Source organism: Prenolepis imparis, unplaced genomic scaffold (genome assembly GCF_030444845.1).
Source record: "Prenolepis imparis isolate NDT839.2.m4 unplaced genomic scaffold, iyPreImpa1.0 SCAF_1, whole genome shotgun sequence".
Classification (NCBI taxonomy): domain Eukaryota; kingdom Metazoa; phylum Arthropoda; class Insecta; order Hymenoptera; family Formicidae; genus Prenolepis; species Prenolepis imparis.
The window spans coordinates 5,417,174-5,440,321 of NW_028141159.1; the positions used below are offsets into that span (position 1 = coordinate 5,417,174).

The following is a 23,148-nucleotide window of genomic DNA, read 5'->3' on the forward strand; positions in this document are numbered from 1 at the left end:
TGTGTGTGTGTGTGTGTAATCCCGAGATAGTAACCGTAGCGATATTAAGTCTACTTAAAACGAACCAATGGCGACCCGACGTAAAGTCAACTTATAAACGTTAGAGAGGCTTGTTATTGTATTTCCGGGTCAACCAGAGCGGGCAACTTAGCCCGTGTACGACTTGGGGTGGGTGGGAAACTCACGCGATCCGCGATATAGAGACGAGATATTCTCTCGACTTCGCGCAAAAGACCCAGCGTCCGATATTTCTGCGGTGATGAGATAACGCTCGATCCTTTTCTACGGGGCTGGCGTAATGGTTCTTTGTTAAGAACCGGGCGTTAAGACACCACCGTGTCTAGACTCCGCGGCGTTACGTTATTTCCGGTATTGTGTTGCGGCATGTCGCGTCGCTTTTCCCAGCGGTCCTGTTCTCTCGTGTACAATGATATTTATCCAACGCGTAATTACGCGTCCGAGTTCCGTGGAAAAGTCGCAAACGGGGGGAGAGAGAGAGAGAGAAAGTCGCGAGAGATGTAACGGAGAAGTTAAAATGTTGGGACTAAGTTAAAACCGGAACGGACGGCGGGGTGTTTAAAGTTTCAGAGTAAAGTTCAGCTTGTCACATCTTGCAATGATTAGATCAGGGCTCGGTCTCTCTCTTTTTCGAGTCCTTAACTAGAAAGGAACTTTCATTCTGTCGTCGCGTGGATGCCGATGACGAGCGGGCGTGAGTCGCAATTTTACTTACTCTGAAATTACTAACTATTTATGATTAATATTGATATTAACGTTTCTACGGTGGCTGCGATAAGAGATATATATTTTATATTTATATTATACAAGTAAACTCAATTATATTTCTATTAAATATCAGACTTACGATAGAGTTTTATTAGGGTTATTCAGAAAATAATGCCCCACATGTTTTTTCTCAGAAACTATTTATTTAATAGGTTTGAAATTTATACATAATATACATGGGGATGTTTCCTCTTTACATATATTATTTTTCAATATAATCTCCATCAACTTCTAGCCTTGCTTAAATCGCGCCCTCGTTATTTTCCAAACCTCGTCTCGCGAAGTGTATCTTTAAGTGGTCCAAAAAATTAAATATTAGAATCAATCGCTAAATTATGCTCCCTTATTCATCCTATATTTCCGATCTGGCTCCTTTCGATTTCTGGAATATCTCTTTTTGGACCACTTAAAGATATAACGAAAATATCTCTGCGGTACAAGATTTGAGGATGACGAGGGCGCGATTTAAGCAGTAAGGACATGGCTACGTGAACAAAAACAAGAATTGATACTAAAGGCAAACATGCACTTATATCGTGCTGGCATAAGGCTGTAAAAGTTGATGGAGATTATGTTGAAAAATAATATATGTAAAGAGGAAACATCCCCATGTATATTGTGTATAAATTTCAAACCTATTAAATAAATAGTTTCTGAGAAAAAATGTGGGGCATTATTTTCTGAACAACCCTAGTATAATTAGTAACGCAAAATTTTATTGAGAGTGTCAAGATAAATAAAACAAAACACATTTCAGAGAAACAAAAATGATGAGACATTGAAAGTATTTGCACATTGATATGTCGACGACAAAGTTGCGATCGCATAATCGCACGCGAACGGCATTCGCCGATGATTCCGGGCATTCTTCCGCACTTCCAAAGGAACTTGGGCGCTTTGGCGTTCGTATCACGCGATCGTTTGAAGTAATCGGCCGTCTGCCACGGGCAGTTCCATATCCCCGAATGAACTTTGCCACCCCCTTTGCGTTACCTACAATACCTATGGGTGTTGTATAATACTATGGGCCACTGCTGGTTGGGCGAATTTCGCGGCAATAGCTCGACGCGGCTTCATCTATGACGTATTTCAATGAGAAACTCGATTATCCCGCGCGCTCGAGCCGATCTTATCGCCGGGATGCCCGAGGGCAGGTGTGAAATCGTGCACAATGAACGTATACGTACGTACATAGGTACATCCAATTTCCGACGGAGGAAAATTACCTCCCCTCACTAGGATTTAAGATACGGTCGAGTCGGTCGTAACCAGGCGACTTAACTCGCTATCGTCACACCACGCTTCCCCCACGATGAAGCTACTTCTTGCTGTGCTCGTCTCTCTTTTACGCTCTTTTAACGAGTATACAGTTTCTTCATATATGAGAATTTATTTTAAAATCCAATTTCTCGTTCATATAAAATATTCTCAGTTCTAACTCTACTTGATTATTGATTGCTGCAATCGTATCGATACAATTACAATAGTTATTCTGATTTTATATTATGTAAAATTATATGAATATGTGTTTCTCATATTATCATATCATCGCTATTATTGCGATAAAATTTTCTTTAAATAAGTCGGAGAACTTGGATTCTGTTTTTTTTTCACAAACTTCAAGAGAAATATATATTTATTTGTTTATATTTTATGTTCCATGATATTATGCTTGATTTTCTTTGTGTTTTAAGAAAGTAACTTTTATAATACAAAAGACAGATAACCAAATCGATCCCATAAAAAAATGATCTTCCAGAAATTAAGTTTACAACATTCCTTTAATACAAGGATGTTTTCGCAAGTATCTTTATTTACCTTCTTCGCGCAATCTGAATGTAGTCTTATTGTGCGCATCGTCTTCTCGCTAACCGTCTCTCTTTTACGGCGGGGAAATAAACGCGGATGTGTTGTACCATCGTCGCAAGTGTAATTTTATTATCTCGCGCCCCTTCCCGACACTCTCCATCATCCTGTAAAGTCTTCCCTTCACTCTTGTCGCCGTCACGCGCTTTTATTTAAGCAGTATTTTACTCTTTGGTCTTTTTTCCTTCCTTTCCCATTCTCAGCCGTGGTCCTCGTCATTCGCCGTCTCGGCTCCCTTTTTACGAAAGAAAGACCCTCGGTCCCTCTTGCCTTTGCTACAGTGAAATTATGCAAGAGAAGGTGACGATGGCTATCTCGTCGGCTACAACCGACGCTTTTCTTCGTCGTTGTCGCGACGCCTTATATTCACCCCCTTCGAGACGCTTCTCGTTTTACACCGAGAAGTATGTCTCGTGCGGATAAGGCTACTGCCGACAGTTCGCGGGGTTTACACCTCTCGGACGATTGCTCGAGGAAACATTCTGGAGCTCGAGAAATTGTGACGCTATACTACGGCCAGTAAAAAAAAAGAATCTCGACTACTATTCTTCGCGAACACGCTCGTTCTATTTTTGTCTTACGACCGTCTTTCGCGGATTGACGCGTGATTAGTCAACGGTATTAACGAGAAAGCTTTCAACGGTGGCACAAATTTATCAAGTTTTAAAAGATTGCTTTTGTAAATAGCTCGTATTATTTATTTAATGAAATACTTGATTATTATTCGGATTTAATGTAATACGAATTATTTATTTCACATTAACTGTGAAATAAATTAATAATCATAGGAATTTAATTAATTAATACTCGTTAAAATATTCCGCAAAAATGTTGCCGTAATGATTTTTATTCATAAGATGTTTTACATATCCAATATTTATATTTAGTTTTTCTTTTTAGTTAATAAAAGATTCTGTAAGAGATAAGTCAGTTGTGGATGGGTGAGCATATTAATTAAAGATTAGCTGAAAGCTTGTGCTAATGATATTTCATGAAACATACATGACTTTATTGAACACAGCTGTAGATTTATAAATTTTAATCTGTAAAGCTCGCGCGAGATTTTTTATGCAGCTTGCTTTGTAATTTGTTACAAAGCGTTCGCAATATTTGCTTTATAAATTTTAATGTACCCTTTGTGCCGAGTTGACGCGAGAAATTGCGCGGTCCCTCTGTTATTTTTCACGTATTAATAGCGTTTGTAACATTTGAATGTTTTAGCAAATCTTGCCTTGGCGTTACTATTTTACTGCAAAATTATCGACGAAAGATGTCGAAACTTTATATTTGTGATACGAAAAAATATCCTTTGCGGATGGAACCCGCGTGTGTTTGTTAGAATAATAGATGTACTTAATAATAATAGATGTATTACTTACAATGCACGTGCAGCATCATTCGTTTGCTGACTGACGGAGGGACTCCGTTGCTAGCGATGCACAGGTAGGTGCCCATCTCGCCCCTCGTTACTTTCGACAAAGTCAGCGTTTCGCCTCCTGCAGTAGGTACTGCAATATGCAAGCACAAGGAATGGTTTCAGAAGTTAGCTCGTTACACGTAATCAAAATGTACAACGTTAATACTTGTACTTGATCGGCTTAACAGTTTAAACTTATATTCATGCAGACGCAGAAATGTCAACGTGGAAATTCATCGTGCGCGTGTTATCAAATTAATATAAATTTTTTAAAAATTAAATCTATATCTATTTCCAAATTAATTTATTATAGAAGTGACAAGTTTCGATTATGCAAGAGTAAATTCGCGGTATTAAATATGATTTATTATTGGAACTAATTTCGGAAAAAAAATAGGAATATATTGTCTAAGTACCTATTTCAACATTTTCTTTGAATTGTGAGCAAAAAATAAGATATATGTCAAAGATGAAAAAAATTTCTTAATTAAGATGAAAAAAATTTCTTAATTAAGATTTATGATTATTTAAGATTAATAATAAGATGATAATCTTGTAAAAAGTTTAAAAATGAATGATTTAAATATATTATCGATGTAAACGATGGTCGCCGATTAAATTCCATCTTTTTGTGACATACAACTGTGACTATTCCGACGGGAATCCATTTTAATTGTATCGACAATTGCGCTTTCAGTAAAAAATCTGTTCGGAAAAATATTGCATATCGTTCCCAAGAGAGAAGAGAGATAGAGACCGACTGACGCGAAATAAAATTTGTAGTCCCTTACGTTTTGTCTTGCCGCCGGAAAGGCCGGTCCGCGAAATGATTTCGGCGCCGTCTTCTCGTTTCCACACAATGTCAGGCTTGGGATAACCGCGCGCTTTGCACACCAGTTTCGCGGAACCTCCCTCGGGTACCATCATGTCGTTCGAAGTCTCTTCCGAGATTATGTCTGGCGGTATTACCACCTCCAAAAACGCGCTCTGCAAATGCATGAAGATAATAAATTATTACATATGCGTGTGTATATGGTGAAAAGAAAATAGAGAGTGTCACAAAATATGCAAAGGAAGCACGGATCAAATTAAAGCGGAAAATTTACGGGTATCATAATTAGAAATTAATGAAATTGAAGTGACTTTTGCAAAATTTATAGAATTTCTCGATATTTAAATTGTTAATATCTATTTTTTTGTACTTAAAGTATGTAGTCTTAAAATTTATGAAATTATATTCTTTCCTACAAAATAAACTTTACAACGGTTTACTTTTTTATACAAGGAGGATATTATGTACCTGACTCTTCATGGGGTCCGTGTTAATCTGGCACATATAAATCCCGCGATCTTCTCGACGTGTTGTGCGAATGATTAACGTCCACGTGTTGGTGTCTCTGTGGGTCACCTGCAGACGGGCGTTGTTCGTGATCACGTGTTCGTGAATCGCCAGGATCGCCTTGGTGTCCGCTTTGATCCATGCCACCTGGCCTCACAAACCCATTTCTTAGATACAGCGGAATTTTTTCATGCTGAGTCGCAAAAGCCTGCCTAATCTCATCGCTATGCGTAACTCGTTAATTAACGATTTCTTTCTTCGTAGCAAATCTAATCAGCGTCTATCTCGTGAAATATTTTGCCTATCGTCCTAGATTTTCTTATAGTTTTCGCTCTCTTGTATTTTAATCAACTCTTTCAGTATCAGATTTTGGCATACAATTTCTAGAATCACTTTTTTTAAGATAAAAACCCGATTCTTGATGTAAAATGTGTAAACGAAAATGACATTTGATTGGCTTTAATTGTGCTAGATATAAATACTGAAAAAGTTAATTACTGAACATAGTTCGAAAATTACTCTGTATATCGATGTAATAGAAATATCGAACTTCCTATTAATTTAAAGCACTTTCGTACCTTCTTTTTTTATTTTCTCTATACGTCGGTTACTTCTAAAATATTCGCAAGTACAATATCTTAAGCTTCCTGTTCGATTCAAATGTGAACTCGATTACGAGATGACGTACCTTTGCCGCTGTGCGTAGAATAAGACATATAAATACGGGACGCGTATTCTCTGTTCGCGAATGAATGAAATATTCGTATACATCATCTCGAAGGCAGGCATCAAAAGCCGTAAGTGTATTCTACAAAAGAACCTTCTCTTTATGGCAAAGTCTGCTTCGGCTTTTCCGTCGCATAGCTCGACAAGAAAACTGTACCGTTGCGCGCCACGATGGTCTGCCGCTGTGTAAATATGAAGAATTCCGCGAGCAAGAGCACGATAACCCGCGGAACGTTTCAGAAAAATAAAGATAGATAACGGTCGCAAAAGATAACGGTTTAGTACCAAAGTTCAGCTCTCACAGGATGTAACATTATGTTTACATCAAACTCGAGCGAGCTTCATATTAGGTATAAAAATAGTAAAAGGGATGAAAATAATCAACCAAAGAAATATATATATTTCGTTCGTATTCCTCTTTCTCCCGTATTGATATAATTTCGAGGTTCTTTTCACGCTCCCGTAAATGTTCTGCAAGTTATATTACTTCTGAAATAACTATCGTGACTATTCCGAATGTGGGTTACCGCGTTTTCGCTCGCAATCCTTCGTATCATCAACGCTAAATTGAACTCTCACTGGTTATTGCAGTTCGTCGCTGATATACGCCATTAATTAAACCCATTCTTTTCCGGATTAGAATATAATGAAGAAAGGAGAAAGGGCGCGGAGAGAGGGAAGAAGGAGGGAGGAAACGCAATTGTGACCGGTTAACACGTATTAGTCATAAATCCGCCTCGCATCCTCGTCGAAGGTATTCTGGTAGAGGAAACTGCAGCGTGGCGTATCGCGAATATTCATCCCCTCCCTCCCCTGTTCTCTGGCCTATTCGTCTCCCTCTGCACAGATATTATTGGCATGAAATTGAACCCGTACCATGTCGAATATCTGACCTCGCATCGCTCTGAAAGGCTATCTATCAACCGACAAAGGAGTTCCGCGGTTCTTATCGATAACCCGCGAGCGAAATGTATAGAGGGCAGACGCCGAGAGATGAAGAGGGGCGGTTATACGGGAGGAAGGAATGGGATCTGGGATGCGAGAGGGTGCGAGTGTTTGGTAGTGACGGCCCTGTGAGTGCCTTCACTTATAATATATTATGCCGGAATATATAAGTGCGACCCCATTCTCTCTTTCGGTGCGCCCAGCGATCTTCCGGAGGTGGCAAACCACCCTCTCAAAAAAGAGGATGCGGAAAAGTCAGCCGGCGATAGATGCTCGCAACTCTTTCGACGTTTATGTTACATTATCGTCAACTCATTCGATGATTAATTGTCGTAGATCGAAAGAAAGAGGAGGAAGCACTAGAAACATGCGCGAAACGATACACGATTTAAGATTGTTCCTTAAAATTAAAAATAAAGAGAGAGAGGTAGTATATTTTAGAAAAGCATATAAAAAGATAAAAGATAAAAAAATATATTACATTTTATAAAACTTATAATTTATAAAATTTATTTATAGTTGATGTATACGGGGGAGATATAGCCGAAAAATATTAGTATGAAATAGCAGTCAAAACGCGAAACTGCGAAGGAAAAAGATATTTATCCCCAGATATTTATTGCCAAGCAAAATCGATTAGAAAACAGTTTCCTCGCGGAGTCCTTATTTCACAGAATCCTGTGACAGAGACTCCTGGCGAATACCCGATATCAAAATCGGTTGGAAGCGAGAGAACGTATCCATAGCAACGCGAACGGGATAAGGTCGCGTAAAGCACCGGCGACGACAACGAAGCGTAAGCGCGGCACAATACGTCGCTTCTTCCAAATCGCGCATCCGAAAGTCAAAACTCAAAAGTCGGGCGATTTCGCTGCGTTCCCAAAAAGGAAAATCTTGTACGAAAATTGTCGTTTTTCCTCTTCAAAACATGAAGCATCTCGCGTACATTTCTTTTCCATCGAGAATGAATCGCGAATTTGCAGTATAATGAAGAAGGCATAGAGGATTTAAGACAGGAAGAAGGAAATATAGGGGGAGAGACGATGAAGAGAAGGGTGCGCCATGCCATCGTATGGAAACGAGCCTCTATTTTAACGCAAAAACGCCCTCCTTACCTAATGCAGTTTCTCTTTTCCGGATACTTTCGCTTTACAGCCCTTTCCCCCTACACCGATCTTTATGGTCCTTTAAGAATGTAGGAGGAGAAACCGCGAAGGAACTCGCGGCAGGTAACGGAACAGACGGATAGATAGACGTAAAGAGATTCGGGGATGAGAAAGTGAGGGCGAGAGAGAGTGGGTAACCTCCCTAGTCCGATATAATATCGCGTTACGTACACCTATTCCTCCCCTTTCTATCTCCCCGCCTTTGGCGCCGCGTTCCCTCCATTCTCGGCCCTCTTTCATATGCAAAACCATCGTCGGCGCTCCATTGTGGCGCATTGTGGGATCGGGAGCCTCGGTCCAGTCTACCACACCTCGTTTATTTCCCGCCATCTCCTCCGCGCCTCTTCAGAGCCCCTTCTTCTCGAAGCTCACCCTCTCTTTATCCCTTCTCATCTCTCGCGTTTTATTCTTCTTCGCTTTCCAACACCGTCACCCACTTACATAGCGCAACTCGTTCCTAAGTTTTTATTTTCTCGACCTTTGTCCGGCTGGCTGATCTAAGGTAACGGTTGTTCCTTTTTTTTCAGCGGCGTGTAGAATAAATGGATAAACTCGCTAATTAAAAGTTCCGCTTTGCTTTTCTTCCACTCTTGTTGCCGTTGCGATGCACTGTAGAACAACTTTGTCTTCGCATACTATAGCCCTTTCCATACTATCATCGCTTCACGGTCGAAATTCTAGAAGCTCGTGTACTATTTTGTAGTTTTTGTGCACAGTCGTTTCTCCCTTTCGTTCTCCTTTGCTTTCCGTTCTCGCTCAATGCGACGACTTTAACCCTTTCAAAATGACTTTTTTTATTATTATATTTGTAGAAAATTGTACTTTTTCTATTTGAGATAAAAGAAATTGAGAGAATTTTTCTATATAATTTGGGATAGTTTAACAATAAAAGACTTTTTCTTTTTTTCTCGATGTTTGTTGGCTTTTAAAAATATATTTCACCAGAATGAGAATATTATCATACTCTATATAATGACAGTTGAAATATATATATTTTTTTGAAATAATTTATTCTGAGATAATTTACAGCTTATATTTCTCTTGAAAGGGTTAATTCGTAAATATATAGGCGTTATACGAACGCTGCGTTAGTCTTCGCACTAAAATTTATTTTGATAATTTACATCTAATTTTATGCAGTGATCAATAAACATGAAGAAAAGAAATGAAGAGAAGAGAGAAACATTTTTCAATAAAATTCTTATAGAGGAAAGATTAAATTAGAAACTATATAGGAGAACCTATATAGAGTTAAATTCCGTGTAACGCGAATACATACGAATGCAATTGTTTATTATACATTATTTTATTTCAGGATATCGTGCAAAATTCGAACGCAGCGCCCGAGAACGCGATAACGGCGGGAGTTAAATGTTAGAATTTATGGCAGGGAGCACGACGCGCGACGCGACGCGACGCGACGCGACTCCGAGCATCGCGGCACGCTCGACGGTACAGCGAAACGCACTCATCCGCGCAGCCGCGTGTGCGGAATTCGAACGATTAACCGATCCGCGTGACACGCACGTTTCGGACGAGATTACTCGTTCTAGCGTACTCTCAGAGGACGTACCGGGTGACATGAAATAAAACGCGTTAGTCTCCTCCGCCATGTACACATCTAGTATAGAGCTTAAGATTATTCGCTTCGCAAGTTACGCAATAATCGAAAGATGTAAATGAGATCAGACAGTCGCATTTAACATTAAACTTGTCCGATGAGAATATATATATATATATATATATATCTATAAAAAGTCGCATAGATATTGCGATTTTCGTACATAGATTTGTTAATATCACAGAACATGTTCTACATGTTATACATATTTTCTACCAATTATTAAAAAATATAATATATTCGACACAGTTGATATGTAAGACATACACACATAACTTCGACGATAATCGTACGAAAAGAGGAGATTTCGTTATTCTAATTGAATCGCTAGATTTATTTATTGTCGCTGCTAAAACGCCTGATTGACCTATCGCCTCTCTGATATCTAAATTCTAATATCAAGTTACATATTTCGTTCATCTCTCTAGATTAATGCTTATTGTTAAAAACATGCTCATGCAACCTCGTATATACTCTCCATTATTATATATTCATGCATCATTGGCATGCCTCTCGCATATAGACAGGAATTCAGTGACACGCTAAGAACAATACGTATTTAGCACGATTTCGCCCTTCGTATTCGGCAATTACTCAGGGGCGCATAACACTTCCGAAACATCTCAATCCTTCTCCAATGCAACTTACACCATATTTCATCTCGCACGAACATTCAAATCTCAAGTGCGTTTATGCATTGTAAACAGACACATGTGCAAATAGAAATTGTGCATTCGTGGACAAGCCGTTGTGAACCTGAATGTTTTCATATCGAAGGGAGAAGGAGAAAGAGAGACAGGTACGGCAGGAACACGGAATGTTTTTCAGTTTTACGTCGATTTCGGAAAATTCGTGCAATGACAGAAACGATTGTCATCCACTATGAAAAGATGTCATCGCAGTAAATCGCAAGATATTTGAATAAAAGTTATTTTATATATAGTTTTTGTTATAATAATTTTTCGTCTTCGTTTAATATTCACAAATTGAATCCTCAACCAGAATCAGAGATGTCTGTAATATTTTGTTAAATATAATGATAAACAATTTCGATAAAAGTAAAAAATACTTTTAATAAGTCAAAGAAATCAGTTAATCAAAATTCATAAGATGAAATATTTGATTTAATTATATTTTGCATGTGTTTATGAATACATTATAAAAGTGAGATTAAAGTTATAAACTTGTGAGATTATAAAATTGTATTTGATAAAATTATAGGAGATAATTATTATTATGTTTTTATATATTTATATATCATATTATCGATTTTACAATCTGTGTTGATTCATGCCCATCATTCCTGTTCTGAAATATCTTTCGAAACTTCTCGTCTTCACAGAATTTCAAGTATACTGTCATCTATCGAGGCAACAGAATTCATACATCTTTTCTATACAAAATATTATCGAATATGACCTCCCGCGTTAAAATAATTTATTAAGATAATTTCTTTCAAAAATGCAGCTTATATATGTATATAATAGAAATAATAAAATCTCAACACGACAAATTGTTATACAAAATTATTTCTGATACTGTCCATATTTTAAGTATTTTCTGCAATATATAGATATAAGTTTGCTTGAATAAATTATCATTATCAGAAATAATGGTGGATGCTGTTGCCTGGGACAATCATTGAACTACAGTCCTTGGTTTTCCAGCGGGTGCCATTAAGCATCAAAGCTTAAATCTAACAAGCGAAAAAGCTGGATACTAGGTCTGAACATCCTTGCTATAGGCACGGGCTCACATTGCCCGTTTCGCGAGATCCGTTTAGAGCACAGAGCATTCAAGTTGTAAGCAATGTCTCGGCGCTCGTTAATGTCGATTTGAACGTCGTCGCCCTGTCGATTCTCATTCAAATCAATGAAGAGTGAAATTCAGTTCGACGGAGAAGCCGTCTTCAAAGTCTGCTTGAGCTCTTCTGTATCGCGATCATATTCGAGAATAGGGAAATACACGCGGGAAGGGAGGAGGGGGATTTAGATTAATACTAACACACGTACGATCTTTGGATGCGAATAAAAGTGATATCTGTAAATATCTATGTATATTTATTTGAAAATTTTTCTTAATGATTGAAAATGAAGTAAATAGCGAATGTATCTCGCAAATGTATTGTCGTGCATGATGCACGGCGTTAAAATAGTCCGGCAGCAATTGTATTTTTTACGATAACTACACACGCTATCAATAGACAAAATTCCACCATCGTCATATTCCTAGTATTTAAAAAAAATATTTTTTTTTAATGAAAGATTAGATAAAGAGATGTCGGATTAAAGGGATATCGGAATCATAATATTTCTCAGAGACTACAAAATAGAATGTTTTAATATTAATATCTTCGAGAGTTGTATTTTGAGAATTTCACGTTGTAATAAAAGAATTTTGTTATTTATTTTATTTGAAACAATTATTTCGTTTTGATAGTCTTCCTTTAACATTTCATATATTTACGGTGACCATCTGTTTTTATATTTTATTAGAACAACACAAACGCGCGCTACGCGCGCGCCATTCTTCGGTTTTGTTAAAAAAAATGATATTAAAAAAAATATATATATGAAGTTTGTTTAAACTCGATTAATTTTTTTCACAGAAATTAGCTGATTAGAGCGTTAATTTGCTAATTAAATTTTAAAATAATAATATGTTAAAAAATTAAAATAGTAATATGTTGTAAATAATATGTTATAATATCTTATTCTCGATTAATATTTTTTGACAGAAATCAGCTGATAACTGTCAAAATTATTAATTTTAGTGTTTAAAGTATTATATAACCTATTATTTAATACATATTATATTATTTTAATTTTTATAACATTATTTTAAAAATTAATTAGTAAATTAACGCTTTAATCAGCTGACGCTTTAATCATATATGTCATGTAGAGCTTCAATTAATTTTTTTCAGTAGTAATATTAGACATTAATCAGACGTTGTGATTGCTCGGTAGATACACTGACAAATTATCCAAATTAATTATTATACAACAAATTAATTATATAACAAATTAATTATTTTTTACAATAATCAAGCTTCAAATACACAAGACATCTCGAAAGCATTTCTATGAATACGAGAGAGAAAATATTATTGCGAAGAAAGAGACATTCTCTCTCTCAATGTCTCTTAATCAGCTGATTTTTTTGTCAAAAAATATTAATAAAATCTGCTAATTAAATATTCTAGCTTACCTATTTATATTTATATTGTGTATGTTATAAGTTGCTAATTAAATTTTAAAATAATAATATGGTAAAAGTTATAAAATAGTAATACGTTGTAAATAATATGTTATAATACCTTATTCTTGATTAATATTTTTTGTTTCTAAAGCTATATCTTTTCGAACGAATCTCCTTCGAGTTTTAATTAATTATTAATATTAAGTCATGTATGTATATAGTATCGCGCGCGCTATTGGAATGAAGTTGCCGATGTTTCGGCCATTACCGAAACGCCGCGAGTATCAGGCAGTTGGAGCTGCGTCCCGTTGTGATTAATTAGTAAGCATAATCGTTAGAAACGATTTCTAACCTTTGTATTGTAATATTTATCAATCGCATATCATAATTTCAACGTTAATATGTAGTCGTAATTGTTCAAAACGTATATTTCGCGAAAAATTCGATGCAAAATCTCTTGCCAACATAACCCAACTTAATCTGTTTTCGCGCGCGCGAATGTGTTGCGATCCGTGGATATATCTATCGTTAATTCTAGCTTACATATTTATATTGTATATGTTATAATGCGAAATAATAAGATTATTCTAATATATGTGTGTATTTTATTTGTTACAGATAGCATTGCGATACACAGTGCGATTCACGCGTCGTGTCGGGAGTGCCGTGTAAAGTTTCGCGCGTCGGGAGTGCCGTGTAAAGTGTCGGGCAATCGTAATTATTCGTATTTTCGCGAGTGTCGTGAATGCTTCGAAGAAGCAATGACGGTCGACCAAGAAAGGAGGAGAAGGCCCGGGAAGGCATCGGGCGACATCGGGACAACTGTGAGGTATGCAAAATAAAACATTTTTCTAAACTGCATTGATTATGAGATATTCGACACACACATATGTAAATATGTATATACATAATTTGAATATTTTGTTTTCAGATCAATGTGCTGTGTACTACAACTCCGCTATTGCACGTATCGGTGAGTGAGAAATTGTTTATTTTATAATATTTCTATAGCGGTAATGGGGGTATATATAATATTGAAAATATTAAAATAGTAACATATCTTATCTAATACTAAAATATCTTATCTGCGATTAATATTTTTTGACAAAAATCAGCTCTAATAATTGTCAAAAATATTAATCGAATTAAAAATATTATAACATCCTTTTCTAAAAAAGGCTCGTTAAATCGATTCTTGCAAGTATTGTTGCATCTTTTCCGATGCTGATTAACTGTTTCGATTCGTATTATGCGTTATATTCGTAGCATCGAGAGACTGTCATCGCGAGGGTTAGTAGTTTAACAGTTTGTTCAAAATAAAATAAAATAAAATAATATGTTTTAAATAATATGTTATAATATAGTTTAAACTCAATTAATATTTTTGATAGTTATCAGCTGATTTCTGTCAAAAAATATTAATAAAGCGTTAATTTGCTAATTAAATTTTAAAATAATAATATGGTAAAAATTAAAATAGTAATATGTTGTAAATATATTGTATGCGTGATTAATATTTTTTGACAGAAATCAGCTGATAACTCAAAAATATTAATCGAGTTTAAAGTTTTATAAAATATTGTTTAAAACATTATATTATTATATTTAATTTTATTTTGAACAAACTGTCAAACTGCTAACCCTCGCGATGACAGTCTCTCGATGCTACGAATATAACGCACAACGCGAATCGAGGCAGCCAATCAGTATCGCGGAGAAGAGACAACAATACTTGTGAGAATTGACTTAACATGCCTTTTTTAGAAAGGGATAGAGGACAGTCCTTTATTTCGAATAACTGTCTTTTAGATTTATTCATTTTTTGAAAAGTCAATTTTGTCTTTTATTTTTACAATTTTGTCCTTTATATTACAATTTTGTCTTCTATTTAGTACTTAGCGTTTGAAATATAATAAATATTATTATAACTATAAAAATATGTAGACTCTGATAGTCACAGAGTTATCGTTTTTTTTTGTTCGCCGTTCTCCACTTTGATCGCAAATTGATTAAAAAATATGTTAAAATAAAACCTTAAAATTTTTAGGTTTGTTCTTTATTTTTTCTCAGAAAATATGGTCACCGTACATATATTGTATGTACGTTATAAGTAATTTATAGATTATTCTATTTACTTATAATATAAATTCTACAACAAAAATTTATTATATTTGCAATATATATAATAACGATAATTTTCTGTTATAAATAATTTTCCGTAAAAATTTTAATTTTTGATATTTGTAGGCCAAATAATAATTTGATACATTTTGACAAAATAAATAATTGAGCAATTTCAACTTAAAATACATTCTCAAAATATTTATGAAATAATATTCACTTGTAAAATTAATTACGCATCTGTTGAAAATTTTCAAAATTTTCCTCTTGTTTTTAAAATTCTGTATGCTTAATAATGTGAAAGAACGAAGAAAAGAAAATGAAACCCTCGTCGCAATGATCCTTATTAGAAAAGAGCGTAAACTACCGGACGGAGAATTGTCCGACTGTGTTGTAAGAAAGAAGTTGAAACGCGGGCAAGCGCATTGCCGGAAGTAATCGCATTTTCGAACAAGTTATAAACTCTGACAGTGCCAAGTTTAATTAAAATCTAGGAGAGGGTCGCGTGCGCACGCGCGACGCTCGGCGCCGAAATTTCTTTTCATGGCGAAATGTCTCCGCGGCAACGGTGGGAGGGAACCACTCGGCTATCGGGAAGTTATCGGTTCAACAAGTGGAGCCGAAAAGCGCTTAATACGCCACATCAGCGATATGTACTCGCGCAAAATCAATTTCACCACACATATAGCGAGACCGTGTGACGCCGACCTTGATCAATCTTTCTTCCATTGGCGCGAATCGCTATTACCGAAAGTAGTAAAGCGGAAGTTACGTAATTACACGCGGCTCTGAATAATTCTCTATAGAGCATTTCGAAAAAAGTTTTTGTAAATAGCAAATTTTTCAAGCAATTTATTTTAACTATGAGCTATAAAAGTAATGAGAAAAAATCATGTATTTCATGAATAAATATAAAAGTTGTGTTGAACGACAAAGATATAAGTTTGCAAACCTATAACATAATTGCTATATGACATGAGAAATATACAAAGTTTCAAATTTGAAGCAACAACTTTGTCTTAAGATTTTACTATATTTTGTAAAACTAATAAGTATATATTACGTATATTATATAACAAAATATAGTTACTTTTGCAAAATAAGATTGAAATTTTTCCAAGTTTTCTTCGTTGAATCGTGATTGATGAGAGGATTAACAAAATAAGTTATTTAAATTTTACTGATAATATTAAGATTTTTCGTAAATTTTTATCGATATAAGATAGATAATAATAAGTAATAATAATTAATATACATTTTAACAAGTTAATGCACGATGTGTTTGTCGTCGGACGTTTATGGCGAGAAATCGAAAGAATCTAACATGTCAGTAATATTGAACGTGGTCTCCTGGAACGTATATAACTATAGAAACAGAGACTGGCACAATGTGCCCGAAAGCTATTGCCAGAAAAAAAACAATAGCTGCAACGATGAATCAGTTTTCCTGCATCTATTCGGGAATCTCTCGCGATTCGAATTCTTTTCAGAGAAAGGACAAAGGTGGAGACCAATCGGTCGATCCGAATAAATTCCTTCTTTGCTAGACGACGCTTTAATATTGATAACATCGATCTCGATAAATGTTCGATCTACTTTGCGTTTCAAATCAACCTAACGTATTAGGAAAAAAAATATATGAAATTCTCTCTTGAAACACAATACACGAACGTACCTGTGTGATACCATGATAGTACGAATATATACCCTTTCAGCGTTAAATTACGATGCATAATCCCGATGATGTGATACGGATACGAACAAGGCGAGAAAGCCGTGAAGCTTAAAGCATCTTAAGTTTAATAATGAGCAGACGCATGTAGCTATCGAATTATAATGACGGATAACGATACGTTGCATTCTTTTAACGCGCGAAGGCATCATTAGCCATTTCGCGTGAGTAACTTTACAGTCTCGCGGTAAAGTCTCCTCTTTCTTTGGCGCGAGTTGCTGATATTTCCCAACGAAGTAAACGAAGAGAACGAGGTAGGAGAACGTGAAGAGACTATGAAAGTTCAGTTGCCTGCGTCGTAGTCGTGCGGTACCTCTATAGGTACCGCCAGCTGATAGATGAAAATGGATGTCATATACACAGAGATGGTTGGTGATGGTGGCTGCTCTGCGGCTGTGGTAGTATATATAGTATATATTTCTTTTTTCATAGCTGGCAGTATAGTGCAGTTAAATGCAGTGCTGTGAAGTGCAGGCACGCGCGCATATAGGTGGTGCAGTAGTAGTAATAATAGTAGTAGTAGTGACAGTAGTAGAGTTAGTAGTAGTAGGTAGTAGATAAGGTAGTAGTCCATTACAGGCGGACACAGGTTAATGGTAAAATAGTTACCCGGGGCTTGACGCTGCCAGAGTGATCTCCGCTCGCGGAGGAGGAAGGACTCACCCGGTATCCACCGAGGTTGTTCACCACGCAGGTGAAGGTAGCGTCTCGACCCTGCGGGATCGTTACGTTCTCCAGCGGGTGCGCGAACTCTGGCTCTAGCCCCGTCACTGAAACAAACGGCAGATAGTTGCGCGTCAACTCGATTCTTAATACGTTTCCCATTTTCTTCTGTCGGATTATTGAAAGTTTCAAGTAAAAATAATGTCACATCTAAAATAGATTCGAGTGAAAGTTGAATATCGACATTATGTTCGAGGTGCAATGGAGACAAATTTAGTTTAATTATATATTTAAAACACACCTGTGTCACACATCTTAAGTATCTCACTTTAGTATGGCGTTAAAATTAATGACATGCATTTTTGACAGAGAACAATCGGAAAATCGTAGTAGTTTCGCGAAAATATCCCGAGGCGCTTGCGCACGGAACACGCGAGATATTTTATGTCGCGTTATATATTCATGGAAAAAAACGGGCCTTTGTAGAAAGTTTGGCGTTATGGAGCATCCATACAAGCTATCTCATAACAGAAACTATCGCGCGCTCAGCGCGAATGCCTAAGTACCGGCGGATTTTTCGCAAACCGCTTAAAACTGACAAACGAATCGGCGACGGAATTTTCGAGGCAATTTTTTTTCACACTTTCGAGCTATTTATAAATCCTGAAAGAAAAATTTCAATGTTATTTTTATCCGTATTTGATGTTCACTAATACAACAATGCGACATTTACAATAATATTATTAGAGAGAGAATAACGATTATAATATTATACATATAGACACAAGTATGAGACTCCCAATACATTTATTTATTTAAGAGAAGTTTAAGTCGCCAAGTACGCAAATCGTTATTTCCTCTGTACAATCTCACCAAATCACTGTTAACATATTCAGTGGCGGCACTAAATTAATTTGTGGAATGGAAATAGTTCGTTAATGGGACCCCACTGCGGATACATGTATTTCGCAGGCGGTAACGATCCGAATCGATAACATTTAGCCGGTTTACGATGTAAAAGTAATCAACGCGGAATTAACACCTGTCGCACGTGAAATAGTTTTCCGAGGCAAACTTTATCTCGGGACCTATATTTCGTCAGTAAACGATACGCTGAAATTGTCGAAAATGTCGCACGTTTTGTAAAATAGTATGCCATTTTTTCGGAATTATTTTCTACTCACCTTTTCTATATTTTTAAAAAAAGCTCGTGGCTAATATGCGGCTGATGTATTATAAAAATTACTTTATTACTTGTAATAGACAAATATTTTAGGTTTTTGTAACATTCGTCATTTATTGAATCATGATATTTAATATATCAATTAGATACTCTTTCTCTCTGTTATAGTTGTGTTTAATTTATAAATTCTTGCATAAAAGACGATAATCTAAATACATACACACATTTTAAATCGTAAATGGTGTTTTACTCAATCTCATAAAAAAGAAGAATAACGATTCATATTCAATGCAATAAGATCGGGGAATTTTCGAATAGCGACAATAGCGAAGGCAATACAGGAAATTGGTAAGCTATGTGATGGAAATTCTATCGACTATATTTTTTTTCATCGCGGTGTGTGTCGAAGGACACAATCGCTGCTATAGCAGGATTTAATATTGGAAATTGAATCTCCCTGTTATTTTTAGTACTTACTTTTGAACGAATTTGCACATTTTCACCATATAGCATTTCACGTGCAATTCAATAACTATAATTCCTGCAAATAGGATTTTTTTGTAAACCAATATTAATCAATATTATACAAATCAATAATATGTAGCTTTATTTGTTAAATCTCCTTTATAAAAATTAAATATATAAGTTGTAGTATTCCGTTATAACGATATTAATATTGTGTGTGTATAATATATTTATTAAAATTAATATTTATTAAAAAAGAATAAAAGTAAAAGTTTGACTAAATTTGTAAGACAGAAAATATATTTGTCAATATTATAATAATAAAAGTTTATATACAGATATATTAATGTTTTAACATTTTTTTTTATATGGAGCGTTTTGTTTAGTCTGCGAAAGAAACCTGAAGTATTGTTGTAATATATCATAGTCTATTATGTAATTGCGGTTGCAAAAGAGGCGTTTCAAGATAAAGAGAGATTCAATATGATGCACGTCTGCTGAACGATACAAAGAAACTGACTTACGAGGAAAGTTTGCCCGTCTCTTTCGCGCGAGAAGAACCTCCGCGTATCGAATTTAAATTCACGGCTGGCAGTAGCTGGTATCGTCTAATGTAACTTGGTTATGTGAATTTTATGAGACCAAATGGAAGGTGGGAAAAACGCGTCTTATGAAAGTTGCTGATCGATTTATCTGACATTCTCGTGGTGACAGACGTGACTAAAAATAGTTCCGCTATCTTCGCTCTTCTTCGATGCTCTAAATTTTTGCAATATATGTATGTGTAAATTGTATTGTAATATATTTTACGATAAAATTCTCTCTTTCTCTCTTTTTCATCAAGATATTATATCAATAGATTATATTATTTTTTATATACGGTATGTAGCAGAGGAACTGTGATAGTCGCTTTTCGGGCGATTATCGTCAACAATTATTGCGAACGTTATTTTAAAAGGCCAGTCGACTGAGAGTACCACTCTTCGATATTACCGGCATTGGTATGCAATTACAAATTACAAATTACAAATTACAAATTAACATTTTAAATATAATTAATCCATTTCGCGCTGAATGTAAAGGGATAGCTCATTACTAAAACGTCGACAGCTATTTATTTTCATGGACGCTGAAAACGGATGAAAGCGCGTGGATATTTAAAATGAGATACTTTATACAGCTTTATATTTGTGACATTAATATAATTGGTTACGCAGATATAAGCGCGCTGTAATTTCTCGCAACGGCGTGAGATGCTATACTTTAAGGAAAATGGCTTTTCCTCCTGGGGAATGAATTTTACAGTCGCGGTGTGACGAAGATGTAGGACATATCGCGGTGTGCCACGAGAAGCCGGCAACTTCGTCGGCTGACTTTTACGAGGATATTTGAAGAGTGACGTACATACATACATATAAACACTGAGCAACTCTGCACGTTTGTAAAACGTATCGCGAAATTTCGTGCTAAACACGCGTCGGCGGCTGAATAAATTGAAACAAATAGAATTACCGTCACTGACGGTAAATATTATAACGCCATTTCTCTCAATGAGTCTAACGAGAAGTCTTTGACATGTCGCATATGTGTTTATGTGTGTATGTAAAATATTCCATTTCCATATTTTCATTTACCGTAACATGCTTATCGTATTCAACGCCAATTTGCTATAATAAATATTATTCTTCTTTTATTTTATGAATTATTATTAATTTTACAGATTTTATATTGACATAATGTGCAAAGAGAGAATATATATGTGTGATTAAATATATTAATATGTTAACGTAATATAAAAAATACGATGCACGATGGAATACAGTAGAAAATTAAACAAAAATGTTGAAACACAACTCAATTAATATTATTAAACTCCAAGTAATATTAATCCAGTGATTTTAAAATAAAATCTAGAGAATCCGTTGCAAATTATGGCACTTATGGGCATAAAGCAATTAAATTAGTAAGACGAACATTGCGCCGAAATGCTTGCACTTTATGCGGAGGAACGGCCCCGCATAAATTGCCCTCGCCTACAAAGGACAATGCAAAGTAATGCCACTTAATCCCTTTACCTTTACAATAAAACCATCACGCTATCTTACGAAGCGCAGTGCAAAGTCCGGGCATGTAATGTTCGTTTATCTTCCATCACGCGTAAAGTGACGACTCGCGCAACTAAATGCAAATTTTTGTTTACGTTCTGTCAGCGTTTTTATTGCGCAATTAAAGTAGTTTTTCTGTAAAGTTTTCCTTATGCTTTAAAATCGAGAGCTGAAAGAATATGTAGGCAAAAGGCGACGCGACATAGTTGACGTGTCTTGTTATAATAAACCTTCCGTAAGAACGTATACGAACTTTTCGCACGAGTGAAGAAAATATCTTGTTTACCTAAAATTATATGATCGCGATGCTCAAGGAAACCATATAATTGGCATATCGTGAGATGAAATGTATAATTTTCATCTCACGATATATGTCACTCGGTTGTATTGATGATAAAAGTGCATCTCGGAGTTATGGACTTCCAACTATTCGCGTCGCACTTTCGCGGAAAATGCAAAATACGAAAAATACGAGACCGGAAAAATACAAAGAGTGCGAAGTGCATCGCGTAACGTATCCCTGCTCAATTAAGAAGTTTCCCGACAGAAATTTTTCCTGCAAACTCATGAAGGAGCACTTTGCAGCGTTCGCATTTTGCGCAGGTTTCGAGCTTATCTGTTGCAAGTGTCGACAACAACGTTTTTGCAGCGTCGCGATTGCGCGAAGTGCACTTTCGATAGTGATATATCGATAGCTTCCGGATGAAGGGTTACATGGGATTGAATTCAACAGGGCAAAAAAAAAGAAGGGAAAACGTCCAAAAGTTTAGGGTTTGTATGTAGTTAGTTCTGTCGCGAGTTTGTAATGTAAACTATTTTATTCACCGATCCGTATCGTTATGTGTTACGCGTCGCATGTTAGTGTTACGGATATCCACATTGCGATATCTTCCGCGTTCACGCAACTATAAATATGATTTCTTGACGTAAGGAAATCTTTTGCATGTCAGAAGTTTTATATACGCCTGACAAAAATGGATGACGTTTGCGCGCGATGCACACATATGCGTTAAAATTGCGCGACGTGGAGGATATAGGGAATTTATCAAAAGTCTTATTTTCTCTCAGTTGTAGGTTTTCTGTGAATAGATTTTGCCCTCATAGAGTTTCTAGAATCTAGAAGAGAATCTAAAATGTGATATTTAATCCAAGATACCTATACACACACTTTACATCGTAAATTAAAAATTTTACGACTACGAGTTTCATAATGACACGATTATTAATAAAAAATTTATAATTTAAACTTCTTTGAAGACGTTATTCATTAAGAAATTTGTAATTATGGAAAAGCACATAGAGGTCCTTAGATCGAATTACGATAGCAGCTACGATATTGACTTAAGTTTATGCGCGTGCAAATAAGATGCAAATAAAACTTTCGCGTCCTTCAACGAATATATTTCGCAAGATATAATATATACGATAGAAAACGTATCATACAACCAAAAAAAGTTTGACAACGCTTTTGGCAAATTAATCATATAAAAAAAGTATCCTAGAAAATTTAAATTTAGATCAATTTTGATACCAAAACTATTAAGAAAAAAAGATTATAATTTAATTAATTTTTATATAAGTATAAACAGAATTACAAAAAAACCTGCGTCTTTTCTTCTCTTTTTCTCTGATATGCATTTACTATATATAAGTATATGCGATAGAATTTTTTTTCATAATGAACAGATTACATAAAGAACAAAATAATACAATTAAGATTTGATTTATTTAAGTTGAAAAGCAAAAGATGAAATGTCACTTTTTTAAATTTTAATTATTTTATTATTTTTAATGCATTGCTTAATCATACAA

General features: G+C 35.5%; 1 protein-coding gene and 1 long non-coding RNA gene across 4 annotated transcripts in view; one reads left to right on the forward strand and one right to left on the reverse strand.

Annotated features, from left to right (window-relative positions):
• Positions 1–23,148, reverse strand: part of LOC145943463 (lachesin) — a 227,146-nt gene that overhangs the window by 24,786 nt on the left and 179,212 nt on the right. For 2 of the 3 annotated variants that reach the window (XM_083050981.1, XM_083050990.1), the window contains 4 exons: positions 17,530–17,690; positions 5,370–5,555; positions 4,861–5,056; positions 4,032–4,160 (listed from right to left, as the gene is read on the reverse strand). In XM_083050981.1, the coding sequence (XP_082907107.1) occupies positions 4,032–4,160; positions 4,861–5,056; positions 5,370–5,555; positions 17,530–17,690 (672 nt within the window). The remainder of the gene's footprint in view (positions 1–4,031; positions 4,161–4,860; positions 5,057–5,369; positions 5,556–17,529; positions 17,691–23,148) is intronic. The other variant, XM_083050998.1, reaches the window with a different exon arrangement.
• LOC145943517 (uncharacterized) overlaps positions 1–23,148 on the forward strand; it is a 53,369-nt gene that overhangs the window by 21,282 nt on the left and 8,939 nt on the right. The window contains exons 3-4 of the long non-coding RNA XR_014426528.1: positions 13,686–13,896; positions 13,999–14,040. This is a non-coding gene — a long non-coding RNA (uncharacterized LOC145943517). The remainder of the gene's footprint in view (positions 1–13,685; positions 13,897–13,998; positions 14,041–23,148) is intronic.